The sequence below is a fragment of the Dendrobates tinctorius genome, unplaced genomic scaffold (genome assembly GCF_039654945.1).
Source record: "Dendrobates tinctorius isolate UK_male_01 unplaced genomic scaffold, ASM3965494v1 ptg000111l, whole genome shotgun sequence".
NCBI classification, from domain to species: domain Eukaryota; kingdom Metazoa; phylum Chordata; class Amphibia; order Anura; family Dendrobatidae; genus Dendrobates; species Dendrobates tinctorius.
In genome coordinates, this window is record NW_027361779.1 from 36,234,078 (window position 1) to 36,258,536 (window position 24,459).

General features: G+C 42.8%; 1 protein-coding gene across 2 annotated transcripts in view; it reads left to right on the forward strand.

Moving 5' to 3' along the window:
- Positions 1-24,459, forward strand: part of SNAP91 (synaptosome associated protein 91) — a 201,109-nt gene that overhangs the window by 89,677 nt on the left and 86,973 nt on the right. Inside the window, exons 7-12 of one of the 2 annotated variants that reach the window (XM_073589658.1) lie at positions 2,883-2,994; positions 5,930-6,036; positions 7,136-7,177; positions 7,537-7,557; positions 9,488-9,555; positions 23,428-23,436. In XM_073589658.1, coding sequence (XP_073445759.1) covers positions 2,883-2,994; positions 5,930-6,036; positions 7,136-7,177; positions 7,537-7,557; positions 9,488-9,555; positions 23,428-23,436 — 359 coding nt within the window. Of the gene's footprint in view, positions 1-2,882; positions 2,995-5,929; positions 6,037-7,135; positions 7,178-7,536; positions 7,558-9,487; positions 9,765-23,427; positions 23,437-24,459 lie in introns of those variants that run through there. The other variant, XM_073589657.1, reaches the window with a different exon arrangement.

Sequence of the window (24,459 nt, forward strand, 5' to 3'; positions counted from 1 at the left end):
CTTGTCAGACAAATTCATGAAGAGGCGCGCATCCCATGAATCGTCTGACTCCAGCACACCCCTTCATCAAGCCCTGTGTGAATGCCAGTTCTGGTGAATTGGGCCCATAGTTCTTAAATTCTAGAGCTATTCCTTCAGATTTATAAAGAGGTGAACAAGAAAAAGTAATCAAAACCGATCAAGTAGCGATGAAAAGCAAAACAAATTCCAAGAAAATGTGGTAACTATTTAAAAAAAAAAAACAAAAAAAACCTAAGGTTCACACAGGTAGGGCCCCTAAATAATGGTAACCGGGAGCTGGCCACTGAGGATCAAGAGAAGGCAGAATTGCTAAATGGGTTCTCTTAGCACTGTATATACCAACGAGAGCAGCGGGTGTTATATATAATCAAAATCACCGAAGCTCCCAGCCCAGATGGGTTGCATCCAAGGGTCTCTTGATGAAGTCATCTCAATTATTGCTGTGCCCCCATACATCATTTTTAGATTGTTGTCTAGTAACTGGAATTGTACCAAGAGACTGGCGCAACACTACTTTGGTGCCCATTTTCAAAAAGGGTTCCAGGTCTTTGAAGAGATGAGTAGAAATGTAGACAAAGTATTTTTCGACTTTCCCTGACACTGTTCCACATAGACGCCTAATGGTTAAATTTTACAATTTATGGGGTTAGAAAGTAATGTTTGTAAGTGGATAGAAATCTGGCTTATAGGTTGCACCCAGAGAGTTGTTGTAAATAACTGCTACACTGAATGGTCTCCGGTTATAATTGGGCCATCACAACTTTTGTTTGACTTCTTCTCTACTAGTGATACAGAACACAGGATTAATAGTGTTGTTTCTATGTTTGCAGATGCCACCAAGCTATGTACTATATAGTTCAGTCTATGAAAGATGTTACTAAGTTACAAGCAGACTTGGTCAAAATGAGTGGTTGGGCATCCACTTTGCAAATGAGGGTCAATATGTAGAACTGTCTAGTTATAGACCTGGGCACTAATATGTGGGAATCATACAATCTAGGGGAGGGCATAAAACTAGAAGAGGCACTTGTAGAGAAGGATCTGGGTGTACTTTTAGACCAGATCAGAATATGGTCCTAGTGGTATTAACTAGTGGGATCTGGATGTTATACTACCACTTTACAGAGCGTTAGTACAAACTAATCTGATCTTGACTGATTTGAAAAAACTGATGTGTGAAACAGGCCTAAAGTGCAAGTAAGATCAGCTTTGAAGAAAGAGTGATCTAATTAAATTCATTTAGTCTTGAGAGGAGATTATCAAAAGTTGTTTCATGTGAAACCCCCTCAAAAGGCAAAGTGGCACTCTCCATCAGAAGACTGGCTCCATCTTCAGAGGAGAAAAGCCTTTTTTATCTTAAAGGGATTGTCTGCTACCTGGACAACCCCTTGTTGATGTAACTGTTTGGCCCCTATAAAACAAAAAAAAAGGCTTATACTCTCCTTCCGTGCCGCCGCCGAACAAATGGTGTTGGTACTTGTGGTCCCGGGGCGCTCGTGCGTGTGTGACACATGAGCCCTGCTCCTATCACTGTCCTCACCTTTGTACGGATTGAACATGAAGAGGAAGTCAGAGATCAGCTCCAGCCCTGAATTTCTCTACATGTTTATTCCGTACGAAGGTGAGGACAGTGACACCAGAGCTGATCGGGAGCAGGGCTCATGTGTCATAACCACACGAGGCCTCCAGGAACGAGAATGCTGACAAAGCTAGGCCGGCGGTGGCACGTGAGATGTGTATGATGTTGGTTTTTTTAAAAAAAAATTTTTTATGGGGGCTAAACATTTAGCTCAAGAATGGGTTGTACTAGTAGTGAACAAACCCTTTTAAGAACTATTAATCTGTGGAATAGTCTACCTCAAGAGCTGCTCAGCGGGAACCATTGGAGGTTTATTAAACTACTTGTTTTATTTAAATTATATAAATGTGTAAAAGTTTTTTTCTGAATGTTTTGTGCAGTGGATCTACAATTTGGAGATCTGGTGAGGAAGATTGAGTCCTCTGGGGCAGGCTTTGTCCTTTCCCATGCCTCAGTTGGACTTCATGGACATGTTTATTTTTAACTATGTAATTATTTGGGGACCTTACATTTCAATTTTGGGGATTTAGTGTGACTTTTTTCATAACAAAAAAAAAAAAAAAAAAAAAGTGGAGTAAAGTGAAAGTTTTCCTTTTGCCAAGAATCTATTTCCAGATCTAACATGTAGGCGCTTTGCAATCAATCCTGTTTTCTAATTCTCAATCAGATACTGAATATGACAGAATTACTGTAACATGCAGCTGCACTGTCCAAAGTGTTCAACTTGGAATGCTAAAAAATTACTTGCTCAGGAACCAAAATTGACGTTTTGGCAATTCTAGGTTATTGGACCTCAGACTTGTTGTACACAGCTACTAACAAGTTGCTGTTGATCATTATCCATCAAATAACAGATAAATTCTGTTTTTCTGTCTAGAAACGTAGCTGTTTGTAAGATAATGCCATCTGCAGGGGAACATAATTGGTAATAATATATTGCAGGAAGCCATAAGGACAGGTTCTGTTATTAATGCCATTAAACCTGGGGAGTCTGCTTGTGAATGAATAATCGTGTGCTTTCTCTGTGTGTAGCCAATTAGCTTATATGCACACCTAACAATCATATATACAGGGAAGTGTGTGGTGTTTTTTTCCCTTATAAGCTGTAGCTTACAGGATAATAATCTTATCCACATGGCTGTATTCAGTTTGCTACCTTTTTTATTTTGGGGTATACAAATAGGAATTAGCTAATTTTCACATGGTCTTTGTGAATATCCTGTATTTTTATGTCACCCTTACCTATTGTAGGTGCTATAATAATCTGATTTCTTGTTTGCAGGTTCACCCAAATGAATTGACCAATGGTGTTATAAATGCTGCTTTTATGCTTCTTTTTAAAGATCTTATCAAGTTGTTTGCGTGTTATAACGATGGAATAATTAACTTATTGGGTGAGTATGTATGAATAGTGTAATTAAGCGGTCCTTAGTGTATGGTCACCTTTTTGGAGGGCCTTTTTAAAAAAAAAAGCAAAAGCAAAAATAATAAAAAACTTGTGTGCTTGTATTCTAGGCTAAAAAATATATTATAATATAATTTTTTTTTTTGCAATTGGATCACATTAATTAGATTGAGATTTCATTAAATTTTGCACAGTTTAGCCATGTGGGTGCACAGGTCATGGGTAGCAGAACAAAAATGATCTGGTGTCTAAAAATCCATGTTTTTCTTATATGTAAATGAGCTGTTAAGGACTATGGGTTGGCCACTGATCTCCCTGAGAATCTGCCTCCAGAGCTTGTTTTAGTTAGAAGGGGCTGCAGAGCTGAGGGTGATTATACCTGACACATCTGCAGGTTCCTCTCGGCCTCCAGTGTGAGAGCTGCAGCAATTGTGTTTTAAAGAGACAAAGTTGTACTGTTAGTTACATGTCTCACACTGGTAGCACTCCATTTTATTTCAAATTAATATCTGGAGGCAGATTCTCAGGGAAATCTGTGTGCTGCCCACAGCCTGGAAAGCTCATGTACATTAAGAAAAATATTGACATCTGCAATCTGATGTTTTATTCCAGAGAAATCCAAGTGTTTTATTCAGCTTCCTATGACCTACATGCACATAGACAAGAGGGTTGCCGATTCTCTTTATAGTGAATCTGTCAGCAGGATTTTGGTCCGTAAAATACAGACAGTGTCAGGTCGGCGCCGTTATACTGATTTAAGGCTACTCTCACACTAGCGCTTTTGAGCGCAGCGACGGCCTGCGCTCGGCCGCTGCTAAGCCCCGCCCCCTGCCGCGTCTCTGCTGGTAGCTCCGCCTACCGGCGCATGACGCTGCATGCGTCCCCTATCTTTATCACTGGGGGCGCATGCCGTGCGCAGTATGCGTTTGGCGGCGCATGCGCCTTTTTGATGGTGCGCCGGCGCAACCAAACTGCAGCAGGTTGTGTTTGGCGCAGGTCGGCGCACCGTCAAAAGGATGCATGCACCGCCAAACGCATACTGCGCACGGCCTGCGCCCCCAGTGATAAAAATAGGGGACGCAGGACGCATGCAGCGTCATGCGCCGGTAGGCGGCCGTGCGCAGGCCGTCGCTGCGCTCAAAAGCGCTAGTGTGAAACTAGCCTAACATGATACCTTGGTTGATGATATCCATCTTGTGGCTGTTTAATCTTTTATTTTCAGTTTTGAGTTAATGATATGCTGGTACTATGGGGCGGGACTTTGGGGGGCTTTATGTCGTGATCTGCTTACATATTCATCCTTATGGCTGTAAATGACAGGTCATTGATCCCTTACTGACCTGCCCCCTATTGTAAGTACTGCGCTTGCACAGTTCATATTGTGTTTTAAAAATAAAAGAAAAAAGTAACTGCAGAAAAATGGTGGCGCATGCACAGTAGCTTCTATCGCCGATTGCAGTTAAATTTATTTATTTTTAAAGACCACAATATGAACTGCTCAATTGCAGTGTGTAAACTAGAGGGTAGGTCACTGAGGGATCAGTGACCGGTCATAAGCCATCGGTATGAACAGCTAATCAGAGGGCCACATGAAGACCCCTCTACAGGCCGCCCCAGAGCACAAGCATATCATTAACTGAAAACTAAAAATAAAGATTAAACAACCACAAGATGGATTTCCTCAACCAAGGTATTATTTTAATCAGTATAACGGTGCCGAGCTGACAGTGTCTGTAGGTTACTGTGCATCCTGAGGATAGGTTCCCTTTTAAGGTAGTTTGTGGCCATAAATCACTTGCGAGAAGCCCAAAGAATAACAGTGATGAATTTTTCGCCCTGCATGTGTTTGCTGTACAAAACCACAATGTCTGGCAGTTCCAGACAAATGGATAGGATTCATAGAAACCTCATGCCTATTCTTTGTTTTTTGTTTTCCCTGCAGCATAAACTGAGCTGCCGCGCTTCTTTTGAAATGCTTCTACATATTGATTTCTTAGTTTTCCCCATAGACTTGTATCAGATGCAGAACATTCATAGGTAACAATGAATGTAATCCACCAATCACTGTAGTAATAAAGTTTTGACAAGTCCAAATATGAGGAAGTATATTAAACAAATAAGCTTTATTTAAAACATGACTTGACAAAAAGTGATTTAATAATGCAATAAAAAAAAAAATGCATGGAACACAATTTAACTAAAAGGTGGAAAAAAATTGCAACAAAAGGCATCATGGGAGTCTAGCATAAGGCTGTTGGAAGGAGCTCATTGATGGTTTCACAGATGGAGGTCGGCCACTTTCTCTTCTTGGTGCAGATTTTTCTCTCAAACTGACGAGCTCTCTGGAGCATCCAATGGCTACTGGTGAGGAGCGGGTGACCAGACTGGTCCATCAGCCGCCACCAGTGGTAACACATGTAAGAGCTGCTTTTTCTTTTGGAGGAGGCTGATGAACTGATCTGGTCATGTGCTCCTCCACCAGCAGCCATTGTATGGACAGGAGTGCTGGTCAGTCTGTGAAGACAGCCGCGCTAACAATATAAAGTGGCCGGCCTCTCTGCCAGAGAATCCAAAAAGGTTGTAAATCTTAGCCCATGTTCAGTATTTGGTCAGTATTTTACCTCCGTGTCTAATCCAAAACCAGGAGTGGGTGATAAATCCAGAAGTGGTGATGTGTTTTGTTATACTTTTTCTCTGACCTTCCCACTCCTTGTCTTACAGATACTGACCAAATATTGAGGTAAAATACTGACTGTATATTTTTTGCCATAACTTTCTGAAATTTCAAAATCATGGTAAAGCTGTACACTCTTTGCTGCAACATGTGAACGGATCCTACAGCTAAATATTTTACTAGATTGTGCCTTACAGTTCTGTTGTTAGATTTTACATTTTTTTTCCTCGTCTTTTACATTTTGTATCAGAGAAATTCTTTGAAATGAAGAAAGGTCAATGCAAGGATGCTCTAGAAATTTATAAGCGGTTTTTGACCAGAATGACTAGAGTTTCAGAGTTTATGAAAGTTGCAGAGGTAAGTGGGTAAAAAAAGAAAAATTTTGAAACTCCTTTAATACACAGTAGTAGCTTTAGTTTGACTGCTTCCTAGTATGTAATATAGCTATTCTTGGGAGTAACTTAGTTCCAAAGTTGTTTTTTGGTTAAAGGGATAGTCACGCATCAGATCTGAAATGCCTTTAAGCAGGTGGTCCAAAGGCCAAACCTTTTTCTCCTAACTTCCATTCTATTTAGTCCTATAATCTAAACTATTTTCTAATATACTTGCTTTAAGAGCACCCTTTCGTTCCCTATCTATACTGACAGCTAGTGTATTTTTTTTTCCCTCTTTCTGGTCTGATGATTTGAGTATTGCCAGTGCATGCTGCGATAATCAAACAAAGAGTCATCAGTGGGCAGAAGCTGCCGTCACTGCCACAGCCTCTGCCCTCTCAGTGAAACAAAACATCAGTGGCGTTCGTTTTAGTGGCTGCGCTGTCCCTGGGCTGCCTCCCCTGGGCACGGGTATAGTGACACCGCTCTGCTGCTGTGCTTCTTACTATTCATAAGCCGACAACAGAGCAGGTGCTGTGCGCAGTGGGGGATGGTGCTGCCCCTGACACGAGTGTTACTGATGATGCTTTGTTTCAAGTAGGTGGCTGCTGCAGTGACCATGACCTCTGCCACCTGATGACACTTTGAGTATCCCAGCGTGCACTGGTGATACTCCAATGAATCGTCATCAGAACGGAAATAGAAAAAAAAAACCACTAGCTGTTCATGTAGTTAAAGAACTGTAGGGAATTCTTAAAGCACGTATATGAGAAAATAGCTTAGAATTATGGGACTAAATGGATGGAGAGTTAGGAGCAAAATTACTTTATCTTCAGAAAACCCCTTTAAATGTGTAATATATGCAGTTGGTAGCTCTGGGATCTGTATCGGTCTACAGAATGGGGGACCTACAATCTCCACTTTCCTTTTTGGACTGATGCCCCAGCTGCAGTGACAGGAGTGATGTTCCACATATGCGGCACTCTCCATTCACTACTATGGGAATACCAGTGCAGCCGAGCTCGCTTAGTCTGTACCTTCTGTGTGTTTATCTGTATCTTCTACTTATGTTTGTGTTACAGCAAGTTGGCATCGATAAGGGTGACATCCCTGATCTTACCCAGGTGAGCAGCCTTTACTATGAAATCTGATGTGATGCTTGTAATGATGTAACCACTGCCGTTTTTAGCCTGTTTTTATACCATTACAAATACTTAACTGGGTTTTCTGCAGGTCCCAATTTTAAGTAGGTACTTTCTAATTTGCCTAAACTCAGATATGCAAACTAGGGTTAATTTGATCTAAAGTCATGTGTTTTTTAGACGTCAGGTAAAGGACAGAACACAGGGACAGCCTAGGAATTGCTCAGATTTCATGTAATTAAATTAGAGCAAATTGTATGGAGAAGGAATTAATTCTGTTTTTCATTATTACTTCATAGTAGACAACCTTCTCTTTTAACCATATTTTTTTTTCCTTTAAGGATGGTATCGTCGATGAGCCGGTAATTTAGGCACTAATTTTAGACTTAACTTTTCTTTCAGCGTGTCTTTGTTCGACTTTTACTTCTTCTTAGTAAGATCATAACTCCTGCTTTACCTTCTATATCTTCAGATAGTAGCAGAACCTTCTGCCATAAGCACAATAACACAAAATGGCAATTCACATATCCAAGCTCTACTGTATGTTCCCACTGAACATAATTGCAGTAAATTCTTGGCTGTCTTGGTAATGATGCCATACGCATAGTAGGGTTGATGACCATAAATAATATAAACCATAGCAAATATTCAGAGAGTGAAATGTAGCAGCAAACAATTGTTTCAGCTACAAATTGCTACATCATTTAATTTTATTTTTAAGACAATATTTTAAGTTTTATTTTTCTTATGTCCACTAGTAAGTGACTGTATTGGGTCACATTGCTGATCCATGACGTCTAAAACTCAGTGGATGTAACCCTAACCCGTATTACAGCTTTGAACAGCTTTAAAGGGAATCCGTTCACAAGTTTTTTGCTACATAATTTGACAGCAGCTTGATGTAGGGACATAGGCTCTGATTCCAATGATTTATCACAACTGCTGCACCCAGTAAACAAAGGTATACAATTAGTTTTCTCTGCTGCAGCTCAAGCAGAGCTCAAATGATGAGCCACACGCACACCACTGAGTGTCGGCTATCTGTGTACAGAGCTGCTAATCAGTGGTGGTTGGCAAGGTTTGACCAGGAGGTATGAGACTCATAGTCCTCTCGTGTTAAACGCCTGATGATAAAACACAGCCCAGTAAGTGACACATCATGGACACCCCTGAAATGTAAAGTGCTGCGGAATATGTCGGCGCTATAGAAATAAAATGTATTATTAATATTATCATTGGAATATGGGTCTCTGCTACTTAATCAGAGCAACATGATGTAGGGGCAATGCCTGCTGACAGATTCCCTTTATGTGGAATTTATAATTTGATTGCTCAACCATCAATCTACTTGTGTTACCGGAGTATGGCCATCGTTATGCATTCCTTATCGGGTATGTTACATGCTGAAGATCTGAGTTCTAAAGACATTCTTGGCTAGCTGCGTAACAGAAGACATTCGTAGAGGCTTTTAGGAAGCCAAAATTGTAGTGAGAAATTGTTTTTATGTGAAATGATCGAATGGTCACTCTGTCTTGTAGGCTAAGTAAGCAATGTGTAATTTGGTGAAGCCTCTTTTAAGGCTGGGGCAATACGGCAACTTTGGCTGTGACACAGGTCTCATGGCCTAAGATTGCTAAGTTGCAATACTATACAAGTGAATAGGGTCATATAGCAAAAATGAGGGTACTGCAGTTGGAGTTCCCCATTTACTTGTTTTGCTCTGTGATACAGCAACCCCTAGCAATTTTTGGCTGAGCGATCTGTGTCTCAGCCAGAGTTGCCATACAGGTATCGCCTCAGTTTAAAGATCCATACATTCCCATTCATTCTCATATAATGCAGCACTGCTGTGTGCGAACCTGACCTCAAACTGCACTCCAGCAGAAAAAAAGCTGGCACTGCTCTTGTTCTCCCATATAGATTTTGAGTACACTTTTTTTTTTTTTTTTTTTTTTTTTTTTTTTATTCTCAATTTTTTTTTCTAATTTAGGTGGTAAGTGTATTTAATTTTTTCCAGTCTTTAAAAATAAAATCAATTGGACTTTTAGACATTTAATTCACTTTTTACGTCAAGAACTGTCCTTTTTTTCCCCCTAATGCTTGATTTGCATGCTACAACTTTTAGTGGGTTCACCTACACTAGTGGTTCCTCTTTGATTTGTCTCCAGTGGCTTTTACTTTGTGTCCCCTCAATCACTTAGTTTTCAAAGGGGCTATGTCTTTACTCACATTGTGTATTAAATCTGAAAAATGGCTTTTTGACAGTGAATGCCATTGTTATTTGTTTCATAGGCACCAAGCAGCCTTATGGAAACCCTAGAACAACATTTAAATACATTGGAAGGGAAGAAAGGCAACAAGTTTGTATCTAAATGTTTTTTTAATCTAAAAATGTTAAAATTGTTAAGCCCCATCCCCCAAGTACTGCTTTCAACCAAATATCATACCCACATACCACATCTGAGCTCCATCACATGGCTGTATTCTGGATCGTTGGTTTATATTTTCCATATAGTTCCTAGGCACTAGAATAAATACAGAAAACACACTATTTTGGTTGTCAAACTGCCCACAGATTTACTTAAATCACAAGATTAAAACAACCACAGTAGGAGTCAGGTGAAGTGCTTGTACATTGGGATTCACAAGTACTGTGATACCCCCAGCTGTCTAACATATAGCACCAGGACAGAGAGCCATAAAAGGGGTGGCACGCCCTGGCTTGCCATTCAAGCAGAGCCAGTAAACTTTCAGGGCACCAATGACCCTATTATCCTCACTCCTGTGCTTAAAGTGAACCTGTCACCCCCTCCAGGCATTTTTAAGTAAAAGAGCCACCTTGTGCAGCACTAATGCTGCATTCTGTCAAGGTGGCTCTTTTATTTAGCGTTCCTTCCACCTCCAAAATAATCATTTTTAAAATTGGTCAGACATGCCTGATATTTGTCAGGGGGCAGGGCTTTCCCACTTGGACACATAGCCTCACATACGTCAGTCATGTCCAGCTTTTGAATTTGGCGCCGCCTCCTCAGCATTCATTTCTTTTTCTGCACCTGAGCTGTAATATTCTTTCAGTGGTGCAGCAGGACCTGTAATGACGTCAGCACCTTGTGACCAGTAGGCGCGGAGCTCAGCAAGCAGTGGTGCGAGCAGGACCTGTGATGACGTCAGCACCATGTGACCAGTAGGGGCGGAGCTAAGCAGGGCAGCGGTGCAGCAGGCACGAGAAGAAGAAACGAACGCTGAGGAGGCGGCGCCAAATTCAAAAGCTGGACATGACTGACGTATGTGAGTCTATGTGTCCAAGGGGGAAAGCCCTGCCCCCCTGACAAATATCAGGTATGTCTGACCAATTTTAAAAACGATTATTTCTGCGGTGGAAGGGACGCTAAATAAAAGAGCCACCTTGACAGAATGCAGCATTAGTGCTGCACAAGGTGGATCTTTTACTTAAAACCGCCTGCGGGGGTGACAGGTTCACTTTAACCACTGTGCCTGCCCTGATTGACATTACCATTACTTCGTCCTTGAGGCTGGCCACCAAAGCCTAGCCTGTTCACCACCATGAGGTTTTAACCTCCTCTATTAGTTAAAATGAATCCACCTTAACTTGTCCGCTACTTTCATCTGACTCCTAAACCACAAATCTGTGACGGGTTATAAATTCTATATATATAGAATATATATATTTTTTTTATTATTATTATTTTTTAAATCACTTTTGTAAACTTATAAAACTAAAAGTCCCTGCAAAAGCATTAAGGGAAGTAAACTTGGCAAACCTCTGACTCACAAAGAGTCATCGTACAATGCTCAGGAGAGTAAAAAAAAAAACCCCTGTGGAGGAAACTTCTAGGGAACCATGGCTGAAGGATTGCCCTTCCCTTGGGCTTAGAAGTTTCATGCCAATCTTAACGCTTTATAATCATGATAAAATTGAACCCAGATATACAATAGCAAATTGAACACAAAAAATACAATAAAGCATTCATCATTATACAAGTTAAAACGTTTTAGGACTGTGATTATAACAGGGTGAGAGGGCGGGTGATGTCTTCAATTCATCTGGTGAAAGAAAGAGGTAGAAAGACAACTTACCTCCTCTATATAAACCCCCACCCCCCTCACCGAGAGAGACCAGCCCCCACTATCCTCACAAGAGACAGTTACCTCACCTAAATAAGCCCCACCCTCCTCACAGTGGCACACCAGGCACAAACTCTTGCTTAAAATCTACACCGCTATACTACACCGCTATACACACAAAACTGCAGGAGTTAAAAGATCTGCCCATCCCAAAGTCATGCCCTCCTGTGCCTATTGCTGCGGTGGTTTCTAGACTACATGCTGTGCCTAGATTTCATCCATTTTTGCAACTTTTAACTGCTTCAGACTTCAAAAGCCAAAAAGTGATTAAAAGAATTGATCGCTCCATTATCCTTGTTGAAAACTGCTACTCTGTTTTTATATATATGTACGATTTGAAAAAAAAAAAAAAGCAGCAAGCCACTGCAAATGAAATCCAAAAGCAGATGTAGAATTAGACACTTCAGGGAAAACACCCCCACCCCTGCGTCTTCTGTTTTCATATCGATGTGGATACAAAAAGACACCCTGTGCATATACCGTGGGGAAAATAAGTATTTGATACAATGCCGATTTTACAAGTTCTCCCACAAAGAATGGAGAGGTACACTTCAACTGTGAGAGTCGGAATCTTAAAATAGACTAAGAAATTCACATTTGTGTGAATTTTTTTTTTTTTTTTTCTTCCCCAGATTAATTTTCATTTTATTGCATGAATTCAGTGTTTTCTACGATAGAAAAAAACAGAACTTAATATTTAGTTTAGAAACCTTTGCAGTTGCAGAGGTCAGACTTTTCCTGTAGTTCTTGACCATTTTTGCACACACTGCAGCAGGGATTTTAGCCCACTCCTTCATAAAGCTGTTCTTCAGATCTTTCAGGTTTCGGGGCTATCACTGGGCAACAATGCGTTTAAGCTCTCTCCAAAGATTTTCTATTGGATTCAGGTCTGGAGACTGACTAAACCACTCCATGGCCTTGAAATGCTTCTTACGGAGTCATTCCTTACGTGTCCTTAGTGGCTCTGTGTTTCAGGTCATTTTAATGCTGGAAGACCCAGTCACGACCCATCTTCAATGCTTTTACTGAGGGATGGAGGTTGTTGGGCAAAATCTCGCAATACATGACCCCATCCATCCTCCCTTCAATACGATGCAGTTGTCCTGTCCCCTTTGCATAAAAGCACCCCCAAAGTATGATGTTTCCTCCACCATGCTTCACCGTTTGTACGGTGTTCTTGTTGTCGTACTCCTCTTTCTTCTTCCTCCAAACACGGCGGATGGAGACAACAAAAAGTTCTAGTTTGGTGTCATCTGACCACATGACCATCTCCAGTGCCTCCTCTGGATTATCCAGATGGTCATTGGTGAACTTCAAACAGGCCTGAACATGTGCTGCGTGAGCAGGGGGACTTTGCGTGCTCTGTAGAATTTTAATCCATGACTGTGTAGTGTGTTACTAATGGAAATGTTTGAGACACTGGTCCCAGCTCTCTAACAGGTATGTGAGAGACAGAATTCTTGCTGGTTGGTATATGACCAAATAATTTTTTCTTGCAATAAAATGCAATTTAATTATTTAAACATAATACAATGTGATTTTCTGGTTTTATTTTTATATTCTGTCTCTCACAGTTGAAGTGTACCTATGATAAAAATTAAAGACCTCTCCATTCTTTGTAGGTGGGAAAACTTGCAAAATCGGCAGTGTATCAAATTCTCATTTTCCCCACTGTATCTTTAAGGCTATGTGCACACGTTGCGGATTTGTTGCGTTTCCGCAGCATTTTTTCCATGCGGAAATGCGCCAAAAATGCAGTGGATTACTTAAGAAATGTTAATTATTGGCATTCCTGAATTGTTGTATGCATGCTGCGGAAATATCCACCCTCATTTGCAGCATTTTATTTTCTGCAGCATGTCAAATCTTTTTGTGGATCTGCAGCATTTCTGCACCCATTGACTTACATTGAGTTAGTCAAATCCGCAGCAAAACCGCAGGTGTAAAAAGGTCTGCGGACTTGATACGGATGTGCTGCAGATTTTTCAAAGGAAGTGATGTCAGAAGGGGGAAGTGTCTATCTGAGCGGAGAATGTGTGTGTGCAGAAAATGTGTGTGTCTGTCTGTGTACCCATGCGACAAACAGCCCATAGTGATTGTACTTAGGCGTCTGATGGGACTACTACTCCCATCCGGCTATATCTGCTGTCACATATAACAGAGATAGCATGAGCTGATAATGAGAGAATAGTCTCATCATCCGGCGCCTAAGTTCAGCTGTAAAAAAACAAAAAAAAAAAACACAACATAATCACAGACAATATACATACTCAACGAACACCTAATCCCCGAAGCCCAAGTCTCCTGCAAGCAATCAAAAATAATAAACCAACATATACTCCCTGTCCGCCGTAGTCCATTTAATATAGTGTCCCATGTCGATATCACCCGGCGATACACTGGCAAGAGGTGATATCTCCCGCAGTGTATCACTGAGCTGCCGTGAGAGCTCACCAGAGTACATCAGCTGATCAGCTCCAGTACTCTCATGGCACAGATGCGTGAGTTTTCACAGTGGTAGTGCCCTAAGTGAGAGCACTGGAACTGATGAACTTCAGTGAACTCTCACGGCAGCGCAGTGATACACTGACAGGATATAATCGTGACTTTTCTACACGAGATCATCGTGGGATACTCGGTATTAAATGGACTGTTGGACAGGATGGCATATGTTGGTTTCTTATTTTATTTTTGTTGCAGGAGATCCAGGGTTTCGGTGGAATTAGGCGTTCAGTAAGTATGGTTAATGAAGATTCAATAAAGGAGTCTGTGTGACTTTATTCTGGCTGTCTTTACCATGTAACTATAGGATTAGTAATGGATAGGTGTCTTATAGACGTCTCTCAATTACTAAGCCGTGGGCTTGATGTCACCTGACAATACAAGGATGACATCAACCACACAAATATGAACCCCACTTGCCACTGCTACAGGGCAAGCTGGTAGAGCGAGGCTAAGTGCCAGAATTGGCACATCTTCAAGATGCACCATTTTTGGGCAGCTGGGACGTAATGTTTTTAGCCTGGGGGTGCCAATATACATGGCCCCTTCCCAGGCTATTAACATCAGCCTGCAGCTGTCTGCCTAGCCTTTCCTGGTTCAATTTTATAGGGGGACCCCATGTAAATTTTTTTTTTTCTGGAGTTCCCCTGTAAACTAACCAATAAAGGCTAAGCAAACAGCTGTGAGCTGATATTTAATAGCCTGGGAACCTTTATGGCTATTGGCTCCTTCCCAGAATATTAACATAAACTCTCAGCCTTCGGCTTTCCCTCTATATTTATTTCACTTAAATTTTGTTTTGTGTGTGTAAACATTATAAATTTAAACATGGTATGTAATGATCGTCATCAATGGAGAATGAAAAGGAAGAGGTTGAACAAGGAAATGACATCAGTTCTTTCAGGTTTTTTTAATTTTTTTTTTTTTTTTACTAATACTCATCTTTATTTAGCTCTATAGATTTACAAAACCGCATGAAAATCCGCATCATAAACGCACAGATTTTCCAATGCATTTTCTGTCAAGAGATTCAGAAACCCAACAGAAATTTCCTCAAGCAAATCCGCAACTTGCCCTCATAGCCTTAAGACATTTTCCCTTTCTTGATTCACAATGTATTTATTTTTGTTAATAAATGAAGGTTTTTTGGACGAAAAATCATTTTTGCAATTGGGTTTCAATAACCATTTTACAGTTTGGTTTTTATGTCCTCCTTTATTTCTTTTCACTTTCGACTCTGACATGGTTGTAAATCAGATAAGAACTTCAGAAAAAGAGAGAAATGCTAAAGGCTCCCTTATTCACAGATAACTCATTCTGCAGATGGTGCAACTCAGAGGATATAGAAGGCAAACTGCGCAACTTTTTTAATGAAGCTCTATTGCATAAAATGATTTTTAGCTCCAATTACATGAATTTAAGCAAAAATAAGCCTCCAAAGTCGGACAACCCCTTTTATGATATTCCTTGTTTTATGTCTGTCTTAGGTGTTTAAAATTTTTTTTACTATTATATATTTTTTGTAATGCTTTTTACTGAACTGACTTTGTTTTCTTTTTTTTTTTCTCTTTTTGGTTCAATCAGTGATGGGTAAGAATTTGCATATTTTTATGGTGTGATTATTCTATGCATGTAAAGATTAATTTTGCAGTCCCCCCAGAACCCCCATTCAGTTTGCAGCTCTGGCCTATGATTCAATTTGTTTCATTCACATAGGACGTCCCCTTCCTGTGATTGGTGAATGGATGCTTGGTACTAGTGCATTTTTTTTTCCATCTTGGGTCCAAGTGATACATATTATTAATGGGACAACCTATTTAAGTGCTAAAATGTCTAAAATATTGCAACTTACTAAGATGTTTGTCAGATTTCTGGATTGAGTACCTTAATGATCCTCCTTATCCGTAAATAAAATTACGGTACATAAATTTGGTATTGCCATAACCATACTAACCTAAGTTAACAAATTATTTGTACAGCACTATAAAAAAAAACAAAAAAACATTTCAGTCCTAAATTAAAAATGGCCAAATTTGCTGTGTTTTTTTTTTTTTCTCACAGTAAGGAGTTAAAGTATTTAAAGAGGTTACTCCCTTTCAGTACATCAATGTCCCTGACTGCAGGTTATTATAATGAAATAAATCTCACTGTACCAAACTGGTAATTGTCTGGCAATGGCTGTGGTTCCGCTGTCACACCGACAGCACAACAGCCAAAAAGTGCCCTTGGCGTCAATCAAGAGGACATTCCGTCCACACTGACGGTGCCGCTGTGCCTACTGATTGGCTGCCACGCCGTCGATGGGTAGTGGGGAGTGTTGGGGAGAAATTTTAAGAAGCCACGTTTTTGTGGTGTGTGTGTGTGTGTGTGTGTGTGTGTGTGTGTGCTTTTAATTCCCAAATTCAAGAAGTTGAGAAAGTGTCATTGAAACCAAAAAAGTCTTGTTAAGGTGTTGACTCTTTACTGTATTTTTATAATAGAAATAACTGTATTTTTTTTTTACTATAATACACACTTTATAGTTAAAAAAAATTTCTTGCTAACAAGTGCATGCGTCTTAGTCAGGCAAATTCCTGTGATGGAGGAGAAAGCTAACACAATGTCCTTCTCGATCACTTAAAGAGCTGCTCACTATCTTCCTGCCCCACACTGATCTAACTGATCAGTGCAGGACAGAAGAGAAAGCTACTGTAGCTACACAGATACTGAAGGGCCTTTCAGGTAATATGCCTGGAAGGAACTTCAAAGTACCGTATTTTTCGGTCTGTAAAATACACTTTTTTTTTTTCCTCCAAAATGTGGAGGAAAATGGGGGGCGCGTCTTATCCAGATGTACTAGCTCTGGCTGTGGTGGGGAGGTGGGGGGAGCAGTTTCGGCGGGTCACAGAGGCAAATGCCGGCAGCTAGAGTTGAGCGAAACGGGTCGAACAATTTCAAAAGTCGCCGACTTTTGGCAAAGTCGGGTTTCATGAAACGAAACCCGACCCTAGGATGAGGTCGGCCACGAGGTTGGCGACTTACGCGCCAAAGTTGCGTTTCAAAAGTTTGTTTAGTGCTCTTTTTCAGCCAATCAGGATCCACGGACACTGTGAGCAACGTGATGACATAGGCAGGGGTCGCCACCATCTTTCAGAAGGGCATGCAAGTGATTGGCTTGCTTTGGTGGGCGTCACAGGGGTTATAAAAGGGCGTGCACGCCGACCGCCATCTTACTTCTGCCGATCTTAGCATAGGGAGAGGTTGCTGATTCTGTAGGGAGAGCGTTAGGCAGGGAAGAAGACAAAAAAGCTGCTTCTGCTGCTAGCGATTTTGCCTGTACAACACACCAGTCACTGTGTGTGCAGTGCAAGGGGAGGCTATATTGTGGTCGATCAGCGGTGTTGGTTGTTAGGCTGCCTTCTAAGGCTTCCTGACAGCTGCATTGCTGTTTCCCCACTGCTCTGCAAACTGCTTTTTTACTCTTCGCCACGACAGCACCCACTGGAGGTATCGGATCCGCCCATTTGGAACAGGAAACCCTACAGGAAAGATAAAAGGGGCGGTCCGCCTTTCCTCCTCAGTTTTGGTTTCCTGTTCCAAATGGAGCAGGATCTTACCTGGGCCATGCATCCGCCTGTGCGGTCTCTTCGGGAACGGCAGGGGCTGCGGTCCGGAGGCAGCGTCGGGGGAGACTCCGTTTGACGGCTCCCCCCTCGTCTGGTGGCATAGTGGTAATGGCCGGGTCCGGGGAGGGCCGCCCGGTCTTACCAGGGAGCGCGCCGGTCTGGCATCCGGGAGATTCCCCCCCCCCCATCCCCATCGGTGGGGGTATAGCGTGGATGGTGAGGCCATGTGCGCGCGAGCCGCGTGTGTTAATAGCGGTGGCGCGGGAGCAGGCCGGCGCCCGACGCTCCCATACCCCGGAAGTAATGGTTGAACTTCCGGGGTAAGATGGCGATGACGCGGCGCATGCGCCCTGTGACAGGGCGACTTCCGGGGCTACGATAACGATACAGATAAAACAGCGCTGCAGCGCTGCAACATTGGAACATGTCGTCCCCCGCAGAGTCGCAGACCCCAGCAGGGGATTCAGCTGGGGGCAACTCCACCAGGGACCGCAGCGCCAGGACGGAGACTGCCCGCAGGAGCGAGGCAGCAGAAACCCGATCCAAACCGTCTCAGCCATCTGAACCGGTATTAAGCTTCACTGGGTGAGTGTGCAAAGCATATGCTCTACCTATTAAGCTAACCTCCTCTCCTCCCCCCCCCCCTCCCCCCTCTCTTTACCTTTGACCTCCCGTTTCAGTCAAAGAAAAAAGGAAAAACAAAACATAAAGAATGCGCATTATGTTCAGAGCCTCTCCCTGACTCCTACCCCAAAAAACTCTGCAAACAATGCATTAAAGAGACCAGGCAGGGGCCGACGATATCTTCTCAGGATATCCGAGCCATAATTAGGGAGGAAATACAAGCCATCAACCGCGCCAGCACTCCCGCAGAGTCCAGGCATAGAAAACAGGTTATTGTTAGTTCAGAGTCAGAGGAAGAACAGGAGTTAAACTCAGGCTCCGCATCCACGTCCTCATCATCATCCTCGGAGGCGGAAGGACGCGCATGTTTTCCTCTGGACAGCGTAGATAACCTGGTAAAAGCGGTTAGAAATACTATGGGGTGTGAAGAGGAAAGGGGAGCCCAGACCGCGCAGGACATTATGTTTGCGGGATTGGCAGAAAAAAAGAGGAGATCATTTCCAGTAATACCGGCAATTAAAGATCTCATCAAAAGGGAATGGGAAAAACACGACCAGAGGGGTTTTCTCCCATCCGCTTCAAAACGGAAGTACCCGTTCACTGATGAAGATCTATTAAAATGGTCTAAAATACCAAAGGTGGACGCTGTCATATCCTCCACTTCCAAACAAACCTCGATCCCGGTCGAGGACGCAGGATTGTTAGCAGACCCATTGGACCGAAAGGCTGAATCTTCGCTCAAAAGGTCCTGGGAGTCCACCACCGGGGTATTCAAACCCGCAATAGCCAGCACATGTACTGCTAGGTCAATGCTGGTATGGCTAGATCAATTAGACCAGCAGATTGAGCAAAGAGTGTCAAGGGAGAAACTGCGTGCAGCCATCCCGTTGATAAGAGGGGCAGCTGCCTTTATGGCAGACGCTTCAGCGGACACCCTAAGACTGGCAGCAAGGTCGGCAGCCCTGGTGAATAACGCCAGACGCGCGCTTTGGATAAAAAGCTGGAAAGGGGATGCACAATCAAAATCCAAAATTAGTGCAACCCCATGCGAGGGTGAGTTCCTCTTCGGAAAAGCCTTAGACGAAATTCTCGCCAAGGCAAAAGAAAGAAAAAAGGCCTTCAGTGATTCTCCCATTCCGTTTTATTGGAAAACCTTTAAAAGACGGCCATTCGGGAGAAGAAGACAATCGGACAGAACGAGATGGGCCACGAAAGACGAAAAGCAGAAGGGTACCATCTTCAGAGGGCCAACATATAGGAGAGAAAAAAATTAAAAGTTTAGACGCACCGGTTGGGGGCAGATTAAAATTTTTTTTTACTAAATGGGAACAAATTACGTTAAGCCCATGGATTTTGAATATAATCAAGGAAGGAATAAAGATTGAATTCCTTCGAATCCCTTATGAGTTCTTTGTTATAACTCGCCTTAATTCCTCACTTCAGCAAAAGGCTCTAGAAGACGAGATTCGAGTCCTGCTAGCTAAAAAAGTTTTAGTTGACGTCCCTGAGGAACAACAGGGTAGAGGCTTTTACTCTCCCCTGTTTTTGGTGTCTAAACCAGACGGTACATTTAGAACCATTATTAATTTAAAGAAGCTAAATTCATTTATAAAAAATTATAAGTTCAAAATGGAATCGATTAGATCCACTATAAAGCTTCTTTTCCCAAATTGCGTAATGGCAGGGATTGATTTAAAAGATGCTTATTATCATCTCCCTATACACAACAGATTCCAGAAATACCTAAGAGTCGCAGTGGAAGTCGAGGGCAGGATTCGTTATTTCCAATACGCGGCCATGCCCTTCGGGCTTTCCACGGCACCAAGAATATTTACCAAGGTGATGGCAGAAGTGATGGCCTACCTTCGCCAAAGGGACACACTAATTGTACCATATCTAGACGACTTCCTAGTAATTGGGAATTCAGTCAAACAATGTACTGAACGCGTGACTGACGCAGTCTCCTCTTTTCAGAGCCTTGGCTGGATCATCAATATCCAAAAGTCCAGACTCGATCCGCAATCTCTCCAGACATTTCTAGGATTTCAACTAGATTCCTTGACCCAGAGATGTCTACTACCCCAGGTAAAAATCATCCTCACAAAACAAAAAATACAAGCAGCTATAGATAAACCACGTGTATCCTTAAGAGGAGCAATGTCACTATTAGGATCACTAAATTCTTGCACCCCGGCGGGCCCAGTACCATGTCCGTACACTACAACACCAGATCCTCCAGGAGGATAAGCGACATAGTGGTCATTTACAGAGCAAAATAACCCTGTCACAAGAAGTCTTGACTTCCCTAGAGTGGTGGTTAGACGATGACCATTTATGTTCAGGAGTCCCATGGGTTATAGTTCCATCCTGTATTGTAACCACCGATGCCAGTCCCCAGGGCTGGGGAGCCCACATGGAGAATGGGTTTTATCAGGGAAGGTGGAGTAAAGAGGAATGTGATTACTCATCTAATTTAAAAGAAATGACTGCAGTGTTCTATGCTCTATACAACTTCCTTCCGCAGCTCCAACAGAAGCATGTAAGGATCCTGTCGGACAATACCACCACAGTGGCATATATAAACAGACAAGGAGGAACTCGATCAGAGACTCTGATGTCTTCAGCGGCAAAAATTTTAAACTTAGCAGAAAACTATTTTTTGTCCCTCTCGGCCCTTCATATAAGAGGCGAGAGCAATCAAAAGGCAGACTTCCTAAGCCGTCACACTCTACGACAAGGAGAGTGGTGCCTCAATCGGAAGGTCTTCAGGGACATAGTAGCCGCATGGGGACAACCCGAGGTGGATCTTTTTGCCACAAGGGAGAACAGGCAGATAAAAACCTTTGCCTCCCTATCTCCGTCAGATCACCCAAACATACTGGACGCCTTTCTAGTTCCATGGAATTTCAACCTAGCGAATGCGTTCCCTCCATTGATCCTCCTACCTCAAGTAATTCGGAAGATCAGAGACGACAAAGCAAGAATAATCTTAATAGCACCGTTCTGGCCAAAAAGACCGTGGTTTTCGTGGCTGCAGATTATGTCGATAACAGATCCTTGGGTCCTTCCGACTGCCAATCTACTCTCCCAAGGCCCCTTTTTCCACCCTCAAGTGCTCAGCTTGCACTTGACGGCGTGGAATTTGAGAGGCAGTTATTGAGGACAAGAGGATTCTCGGAGTCCTTAATTGCTACACTACTACAAAGTAGAAAACAGTCCACGACCCAGATTTACATTAGAATATGGAAAAAATTTCTTCAATTCCATACAGTACCTCATACAACAGAAGTTCCGATAATCCCAATCTTGGAATTTCTGCAGAAGGGGAAAGACTTAGGCTTAGCAGTAAATACACTGAGAGTACAAATATCGGCATTAGGAGCACTATATGGCCATAATATAGCAGGCAACAAGTGGATAACTCGTTTTATTACAGCATGTGAACGAATAGCTCCAATCCACATACCCTCCGTCCCTACATGGGATCTAAATCTGGTCTTAGACGCCCTAACGGTAGACCCCTTTGAGCCGATCGACACAATACCCTTCAAATACTTAGCACTTAAAATGGCCCTCTTAGTATCACTAACCTCAGCTAGAAGAGTGGGTGATATTCAGGCCTTGTCAATAGATCCACCTTTTTTTCAAGAATACCAAGACAGATTGGTATTAAAACCAGACCCTGCCTACCTGCCAAAAGTGGCAACAAAATACCATAGATCTCAGGAGATACTCCTCCCAACCTTCTATAAAAATCCCTCTACTCCGGAAGAGCAGAGGTTCCATACTCTGGACGTCAAAAGAACTGTCCTAAAATGTATTGAGAGGTCCAACAGTTGGAGGCAGAGTAGGGCCCTATTTGTTTCATTTCAGGGCTGTAAGAAGGGGTATGGAGTCACGAAGAGCACCATTTCCCGGTGGATCAGAGAGGCCATTCGTTTAGCCTACTCCGCAAAAAACGAAGATCCTCCAGGGAACATCAGGGCGCATTCCACCAGGGCAATGGCAACCTCTTGGGCGGAAAAGGGAGATGTTCCGATTGAAACTATATGTAAGGCGGCAGTTTGGTCATCCCCTTCTACCTTCTATAAGCACTACAGACTTGATCTTTCATCAACCCCTGACTTAAGCTTTGGCAGGACTATCCTTGGCACGGTGGTCCCACCCAGGTGATGGTCTCTGGAATCTCTCCAGTGGGTGCTGTCGTGGCGAAGAGTAAAAAGCCGGATTACTTACCGGTAATGCTCTTTTAATGAGTCCACGACAGCACCCGTTCACTTCCCCCCCCTAAAGATATCAATAGTTAAAGTATTACCAAATAATAGATAAGAAAGATGTTAAAATAAGAGAACATTGCCTAATCCTTGGCGGTCCTTCTGGTACTCTGAAACGTAAAACTGAGGAGGAAAGGCGGACCGCCCCTTTTATCTTTCCTGTAGGGTTTCCTGTTCCAAATGGGCGGATCCGATACCTCCAGTGGGTGCTGTCGTGGACTCATTAAAAGAGCATTACCGGTAAGTAATCCGGCTTTTTAAAAGCAATCCCAATTTTTTTTTTGTCCTGCTAAGGTACTGAGCGTGCATTTATTCACACCATACAGCGGTGTACGCTCCTCACACAGTACCGTGTAACGGCTGTTATCACAGCCACAGTGAAGCTATCTGTGTGTCACTATGGAAGGATAAGTGGAGGACTTGTTCCGTTCTTACAGACCTACACTCTATGGAGATTCCTATTCTGCCCAATTCTACAATTCACTTTTTTCACACCTGTGCCATCGAGCCTGTGACATAGCGCTCTGATATTCAGTGGGCCTCACACAATCCAAAAGTGTCCAGTGTCCACAAGTGTCTGCAGAAATTCAAAATCTCCCTTATCCTGTAGTCACTTTTTTCACACCTGTGCCATCGAGCCTGTGACATAGCGCTGTGATATTCAGTGGGCCTCACACAATCCAAGTGTCCAGTGTCTGCAGAAAATCTAAATCTCCCCTGTCCTATAGACACCTTGTACCTTGTTTTACATTACTATATAGTTTGTAGGATTTTGTCTACATTTCTACCAAAAATGAGGAAGGCTGGTGGAAGAGGCCGTGGAATTGGGCGGGGGTTGGCAGCTGGTAATGATGGTGTTGGTGGTGGATCTGATGGTAGTGGCAAAAGCAAAATAGGACCGAATGCAGGAGGTGTTGAGCCTGCGTCATCGTCTGGCTCCATAAGGCTTCGAAGGCTTAGTTTTCTAGGAGTTGGCAAACCGCTTTTAATGCCAGAGCATCAGGAAAAAGTTTTTGTCTTACATTGCTGACTCAGCCTCCAGCTCTATCACCTCCTCTTCTGAAGTTGTAAAAAGTAAAAGCACTGAGTCGTCATTGGAGGCTCATGTTCATGAATCACACCTTTCCTTGTGTCCTTCACCACAACCAAGATTGAAGGATGACGCAGGCCATACTACAGATTACTCCATGGAGCTGTTTTCACATACCATGCCTGGATTATCAAGTGAAATGGTGAATTACCCAGGCCAAGATGAATCTGACATGGAGTGCACTGATGCACAGCCGCTGATAGATGATTCTGCTGGTACATTCACTCAGAGCACTACATTGTCCTCGCAGTGTACAGAGCCAGATTCTGACCCTGATGAGACTCAGGTGCCCCTTCCCGCACACTATACCACCATACACGGTGACACAGAGGAAGGTGCACATGACATTGAAGAGGAGGTGATGGATGACCCAGTTGTTGACCCAGATTGGCATCCATTGGGGGAAGAGGGTGCTGCTTCCAATAGCTCAGATGAGGAGCATCCACAGCAGACATTAACATCGCAACAGCTGTTATCTGGCAGGCCCGGAGCACTCCAAAGACAGGTTCCAAACATCAAAAGAGTTGCTGGACATCTTGTCCAGAGGGTCAAAACATCACAGCGTGCTAGGCCGCAAAATGTCTGCCAAAGTAGGAAGAGTGCAGTGTGGCACTTTTTTGAACAAAATCCTCATGATCAGGCCAAGGTTATCTGTAAGAAGTGTGCAAAGTCCTTTAGCCGAGGGAAAAATCTGAAAAATTTGAATACCAGTTGCATGCTTAGACATTTAACCAGCATGCACTTGCAAGCGTGGACACAACACCAAACCTCAAGTGCCACATGTGCAACTGATCACAAAGAAGGTAGTCAACAACGTTACATTGTTTCCCCCACTGTAAGCCCACCGGTTAGCACAGCAGCAAATGTTGAGGTGTCGTTGCAAGGCCACAGCAGTCAGGGAATCCCACTGTTATATCAACGAAATACTGAATCTAGGCCATCAGAAAGAACACCAACTCCATCACCATCATCAACCCTCTCTCAGTCCGCCCTGTCAACCGCTACTTCCACCATATGCAGCTC